This window comes from Urtica dioica, chromosome 12 (genome assembly GCF_054948205.1).
Source record: "Urtica dioica subsp. dioica isolate 48M chromosome 12, U.dioica_male_clone48M_v1_H2, whole genome shotgun sequence".
NCBI lineage: Eukaryota > Viridiplantae > Streptophyta > Magnoliopsida > Rosales > Urticaceae > Urtica > Urtica dioica.
This window is the reverse complement of record NC_142767.1, coordinates 13,251,696-13,258,320: the sequence shown is the minus strand read 5'-3', so window position 1 is coordinate 13,258,320 and position 6,625 is coordinate 13,251,696. Positions and strand designations below refer to the sequence as shown.

Sequence of the window (6,625 nt, the reverse complement as noted above, 5' to 3'; positions counted from 1 at the left end):
GAGCTGAGGGATATTTAAATCTAAAAATATACACGTATGTACTGGGTACAAATTTCAATTACGATCTCTTTTGTTTTGCGTAAATAAATGAATTCGAAGTTTATTTTTACTTGTTATATATATATATAAAAAAGTTATTTAACTAAACTAAAATATATCTACAGTTTGAAATTCAAAATTACAACTTTGGTTAAAACTTAAAAGATATTTTAACAAGAAAGAAATCTATGGGTTCCAGAAGATGCGGGGAAAATAAAGGAAGCAAAATAAGCGAAACCCCTAAAAATCAAACAAATCTGTTGTTAGGGTTTTTTACTCGGTCATTCAATTCATCTCATCTCTCTCTGTCTCTCTTCTTCTGTAACCCCTCATCGAATGAATAGTTTTTGAAAAGATCCGATTCTGAGACACACATCCAGAAGAGAAAACTCAATCATGGCTTGGTTGAGAGCTGGGTCGAGCCTCGCGAGGCTCGCCGTGAGAAGAGCCGCGTCGCAGGGCAGATCGCACGCGTCGCGGATCAGACCGGTTGAAACTCAATCCCGGCGCCTCCACGTCACGCCGTCGCGGCCGGCGGCGGCGACAGCGACGGCGCCGGTCCCCCGACCGGTCCCTCTGTCGCGGCTGACCGACAGCTTCCTGGACGGCACGAGCAGCGTTTACCTGGAGGAGCTCCAGAGAGCCTGGGAGGCCGATCCGGCGAGCGTGGACGAGTCGTGGGACAACTTTTTCAGGAACTTCGTCGGAACGGCTTCGACCTCGCCGGGGATCTCCGGGCAGACGATCCAGGAGAGCATGAGGCTGCTCCTCCTGGTGAGGGCGTACCAGGTGAACGGCCACATGAAGGCCAAGCTCGACCCGCTCGGCCTCGAGGAGCGCGTGGCCACCGACGACCTCGACCCGGGGCTGTACGGCTTCTCCGAGGCGGATCTCGACCGCGAGTTCTTCCTGGGCGTGTGGAGCATGGCCGGTTTCCTCTCCGAGAACCGCCCGGTCCAGACCCTCCGCTCCATCCTGACCCGGTTGGAGCAAGCTTACTGTGGAAGCATCGGGTACGAGTACATGCACATCGCGGACCGCGAGAAGTGCAATTGGCTCCGCGACAAGATCGAGACGCCGACGCCCATGCAGTACAACAAGCAGCGGAGGTCCGTGATCCTCGACCGCCTCATCTGGAGCACCCAGTTCGAAGGCTTCCTCGCCGCCAAATGGACCTCCGCGAAGCGCTTCGGGCTCGAGGGCGCCGAGACTCTCATCCCCGGGATGAAGGAGATGTTCGACCGCGCCGCCGACCTCGGCGTCGAGAGCATCGTCATGGGAATGTCCCACCGCGGACGGCTCAACGTCCTCGGGAACGTCGTTCGGAAACCCCTCCGGCAGATCTTCAGCGAGTTCAGCGGCGGGACCAAGCCCGTGGACGAGGTGGGTCTCTACACCGGCACCGGGGACGTCAAGTACCACCTCGGGACCTCCTACGACCGGCCGACGCGCGGCGGGAAGCGGATCCACCTGTCGCTGGTGGCGAACCCCAGCCACCTCGAGGCGGCGGACCCGGTGGTGGTCGGAAAGGCTCGGGCCAAGCAGTACTACTCCGGCGATGCCGACCGGACCAAGAACATGGGGGTTCTGATCCACGGGGACGGGAGCTTCGCGGGGCAAGGGGTGGTCTACGAGACGCTCCACCTCAGCGCGCTCCCGAACTACACCACGGGCGGGACCATCCACCTCGTCGTGAACAACCAGGTGGCGTTCACCACGGACCCCGCGGCGGGGCGGTCTTCCAGGTACTGCACCGACGTGGCCAAGGCGCTCGACATTCCCATCTTCCACGTCAACGGGGACGACATGGAGGCCGTCGTCCACGTCTGCGAGCTCGCCGCTGAGTGGCGCCAGAAGTTCCACTGTGATGTCGTCGTCGACATTGTTTGCTACCGCAGGTTTGGCCACAACGAGATCGACGAGCCCTCTTTCACTCAGCCCAAGATGTACCAGGTTTGCTTCCCTGCTTTCCCGAACGATCTCCCTATTTGCCCTTTTTTTTTGTTTTCAACTATACAGAGTAGCCATTTGAAACTACTACTTGATTAGCAAAATAGCCAAAGTTGTAAGCTTTCAGCAAGATAGTCGCAAACTTACATTGTCATTTGTTTTTATACCGTCGTTACAAATTTTGACGCTGTATATAAAAGCAATTTACCACTTATTGAAGCCAGGTACTTGCACGTACTTTTTGTCAAATTTTGCTATTTCACTAATTATAAACAAACGTAGTCTAATTTGCAGATCAATTATTTGTTGTTGTTGTTGTCTCTGTGGAGTTTTTGGAATTCATGGATTTTGTTTTTGGTTTTCAGGTTATCAGGAACCACCCCTCGGCTCTCACGATCTATCAGAACAAGCTTTTGGAGTTGGGCCAGGTGACGTCCGAGGAGATTAATAGGATACAAGAGAAGGTCAGTTCGATACTGAACGAGGAGTTTTTGGCCAGCAAGGATTACGTTCCTCAAAGACGGGACTGGCTCTCTTCCCATTGGTCTGGATTCAAGTCCCCCGAACAGATTTCGCGTATTCGCAACACTGGGTAACTCTCCATTTCCCTCTCCCTCTCTATCCTCATCGGACCATTTGATTGACCGACCATCGAATTGTGTGCAGCGTAAAGCCGGAGATTTTGAAGAACGTGGGGAAAGCGATAACCACGCTGCCGGAGAGTTTCAAGCTTCATAGAGCGGTGAAGAAGGTTTACGAGCAGCGTGCGCAGATGATCGAGAGCGGCGAGGGCGTCGATTGGGCGCTCGGAGAAGCCCTTGCCTTTGCGACGCTTGTCGTGGAAGGAATTCATGTGAGGCTGAGTGGTCAGGACGTTGAGAGAGGAACGTTCAGTCACCGTCACTCTGTGCTCCACGATCAGGAGAACGGAGACCAGTATTGCCCTCTCGATCACGTTATCATGAATCAGGACGAGGAAATGTTCACAGTCAGCAACAGGTAAAACTGGATATACTGATTCGATTCTTTTATTACCTGTAGTGTATCCGTATTTGTCAGAATTTTATATGACCTGAAAGAAAAGTCATAACGGAGCTGCAAAGCTCGATTAAGACATCAACCAAATCAGTGGATACAATATTTTCCTAGTATTATGACATTGTGTCTTCAAATATGAATTTAGCCTCTAACATTGTATCACTTCTAGTATAAAATGACCCATTTTGTCTCACCGTTTGCAGTTCACTCTCGGAGTTTGGTGTTCTTGGATTTGAATTGGGTTACTCGATGGAAAATCCAAACTCCTTGGTTCTCTGGGAAGCCCAGTTCGGGGATTTCTCCAACGGTGCCCAGGTTATATTTGATCAGTTTTTGAGCAGCGGAGAGGCCAAGTGGCTACGGCAGACTGGGCTTGTTGTCTTGCTTCCTCATGGTTACGATGGTCAAGGCCCCGAACATAGTAGTTCAAGACTCGAGCGTTTTCTTCAGGTAAAATCTGAAACTCCCAAGACAACATTTGTCCTCTTTTTTCAGAATTTTATGTTGAGTCGGCGGTCCCTTGTTTTGTCTCAGAGCTGATTGATCTTGCATCCCTATACCTGACCTCGATTTTGTTGTGCGCTGATATATTTGAAACTAATTGTAAAGAAAAAACAGCAAAAGTTTGAAGTTTTTAGCAAAATAGCCAAAGTTACTTTTTTCTATGTTTTTTTTCACTATGAACAAAATAATAATATTGGCCCATGTATATAAGAAATTTACCACGGTCAAAAAAATTATTGATGCATGGTACTTTGCACATTGTTGAAAGTTTTGGCTATTTCACTGATGCTATTTTGCAATTCCATTGTTTTTTATTTATTTTATTTTTTATTTTTTTACGTCAATTCCATTGATTTCAATTGGCTATGTTGCTAGATCACATTTATCCACTTTTTTTTTTCTTCCTTTCTTCAGATGAGCGATGACCACCCTTTTGTGATTCCTGATATGGACCCAACTCAAAGGAAGCAAATTCAGGAATGCAATTGGCAAGTTGTCAATGTCACTACCCCGGCTAATTACTTCCACGTTCTGCGTCGCCAGGTGAACCAAACTGGCTTTGTTTCTTCTCTTACATCACTTTACGACCTATATTATAAAGCTGTTTTATTTATTTATTATTATTTTTTATTGCAGATTCACAGGGATTTCAGGAAGCCCCTGGTCGTGATGTCCCCTAAAAACCTGCTGCGGCACAAGGAATGCAAATCAAATCTCTCAGAGTTCGATGATGTACAAGGTCACGAGGGTTTCGACAAACAGGGAACGAGGTTCAAGCGCCTCATAAAGGACCAGAACATGCACTCTGACCTCGAGGAGGGAATTAGGCGTCTGGTTCTCTGCTCTGGCAAGGTGCGACGATCTTACTTTACGTATTTGTGTTTTGAGCCGTAAGAAACGGTGTCTCATCGAACTAAGAAGTTCAAATGTGCAGGTTTACTACGAGCTCGACGATGAGCGCAGAAAGAAGGAAGCAAAGGACATTGCGATATGCAGAGTCGAACAGCTTTGCCCATTCCCGTACGACCTCATCCAGCGAGAATTGAAGCGATACCCAAGTATGGAAATTCCATCCCTATTTCACTTTTTTATTTTTATTAATATCCCCCGAGTTTTATTGAAATGCTTCAATCATATCTTGCACTTTAAGTTTATTGCTAAATCAACCTTTTGTTTTATCAACGGTTACAAAAATATCTTTTAATCAACATATTAGTTGACTTTTCCTTATAAATTTACCCGTATGGCAGTTCTCTCGTACATAATTTTTTGGGGTTAATTTTGCTTCCGAACAAATGTTTTATAAATCTTTTTGGTCAACCAAAATGTTTTTAAGAATGAATAAAACATAATTCGAGGGAAGAATTGCCATGGTGTTTAAAATGCGAGAACGTGTGATTGACATCTGAATAAAACACAGAGGATATCAATTATATATTCCCAATAATAATAAACAAGCAACAGTTTCTGTAAAGCCCAACTAAAAAGCAGCTAGTTGCAGATTAAGAAGAGACCATTATGAAAATCTCATGTTCTTTGTCGTGTCCAGATGCGGAGATTGTGTGGTGCCAGGAAGAGCCGATGAACATGGGTGCGAACAATTACATAACTCCGCGTCTCGCCACAGCAATGAAGTCATTGGGAAGAGGGTCCTTTGACGACATTAAGTACGTCGGACGTGCTCCCTCGGCCGCCACCGCCACCGGCTTCTACACCGTCCACGTCAAGGAACAATCCGAGCTCGTCCAGAAAGCTCTGCAACAAGACCCCATTTCGCTTCATTAGACGAAAAATAAATTTAAAGAATACCCTCTTCTCTTCTCTTCTGAAATGGAGAGCTAAAATAAAGATTAAACAAAGAGTTTTTATTTTTATTTTTTACTATTATTTATTTATAAATTTTCATTGCAAAAGGCCCTAAATATTTGGATTTAAGGCTGTTCTTCTGTCTATCAAAATTTTATACAGAGTCACTGTTGTGGTTCATGCACAGTTCGATAACGTCTCGGATTTTAGAGTTTTTGGTGGTTTCTTTATACATTTTTCCTTCCCGCGCAAGTGTTTGGAGAAAGTATAATAATGTAAAAACACGTTTGTGGATGGCGTTTTATTCTCCATTACATATTTTTGTTTTGTTTTTTGTACGGACTCCATTTCATATTCTAATTTTGCAATTGCTTCGCTATTTATGTCACGATTGATTGCTTATGACCATCAACCTAAATATCAAGCAAAACAAACACCAGAGCAAAGATTAGAATATAAATTAATAAAGTAAAAATAACAGTAGAACTTCGACATATAAAGTATAATTTTTTTTTTAATTGTTGATCTTTGACTTATGGACTTATAGCTCGCCCGATCAGATCCTATTCGATAACTAATCGCATTATATTGCTGATGTGGTAGTCAGTGACTCCCTAGTCCCTACAATTACTTATTTTCATTTCAAAAAAATATAAAATTTACTCCTTTTATTTTTATGAACTATCGCAAATGTATTGTTTGTTTAACACTTTATCATAGAGATCTGTAACATAATAGTCAATAATGACATCTTTTAAAATAATAGCTAAATTATTAATTTATTAAGGGAAATAGCCAACATTAATCAAAATCTTAATAATGCTTTTTCCTCAAATTAACATCTTCTTCTACCATTTTTAACAAAGAAGTCTCTGAATCTCACCACGTTCTTGTTCACCGGGACGTTTTCGACGTAGATCTTCCTCGACGAAGCTGATCCGACGGATGAGGGAGGGCCGAGGGAGGCAGATCTAGTTCTTCTCCGGTGAGATCGAGTGAGAAATTTGTTGCTTTTTTTTTTTTTTTTTTTTTTTTTTTTTTTTTTCCGAAGGTCGCAAGTCCAATTCTGCGTATTAATTATGATGATCCTCCTCCGAAAATGATCTCGAGCATCGGCGAGTCCCGCGGTTGGCTGATCTGACCGTTCGAAAGTCGCAAGTCAAGTTTTGCGTATTAATTGTGATATTTAATCCGATTATCTGTGAAGGTTAATCAGATTAACGCCGCGTGGGTTAATATGATTGTTGTTCGGTCCTTTGACGAGTCAGGTCGAGCTCGACGTGAGTTC

General features: G+C 44.7%; 1 protein-coding gene across 1 annotated transcript; it reads left to right on the top strand.

Annotated features, from left to right (window-relative positions):
- Window positions 1-213: 213 nt before the first annotated feature.
- LOC149379267 (2-oxoglutarate dehydrogenase, E1 component) lies at window positions 214-5,675 on the top strand. The gene is made up of 8 exons (XM_089604228.1): window positions 214-1,992; window positions 2,355-2,581; window positions 2,656-2,988; window positions 3,231-3,477; window positions 3,946-4,074; window positions 4,168-4,383; window positions 4,466-4,589; window positions 5,081-5,675. The coding sequence occupies exons 1-8, from the start codon at window positions 436-438 to the stop codon at window positions 5,314-5,316; spliced, it is 3,069 nt and encodes a 1,022-aa protein (XP_089460354.1). The 5' UTR covers window positions 214-435; the 3' UTR covers window positions 5,317-5,675.
- Window positions 5,676-6,625: the final 950 nt, after the last annotated feature.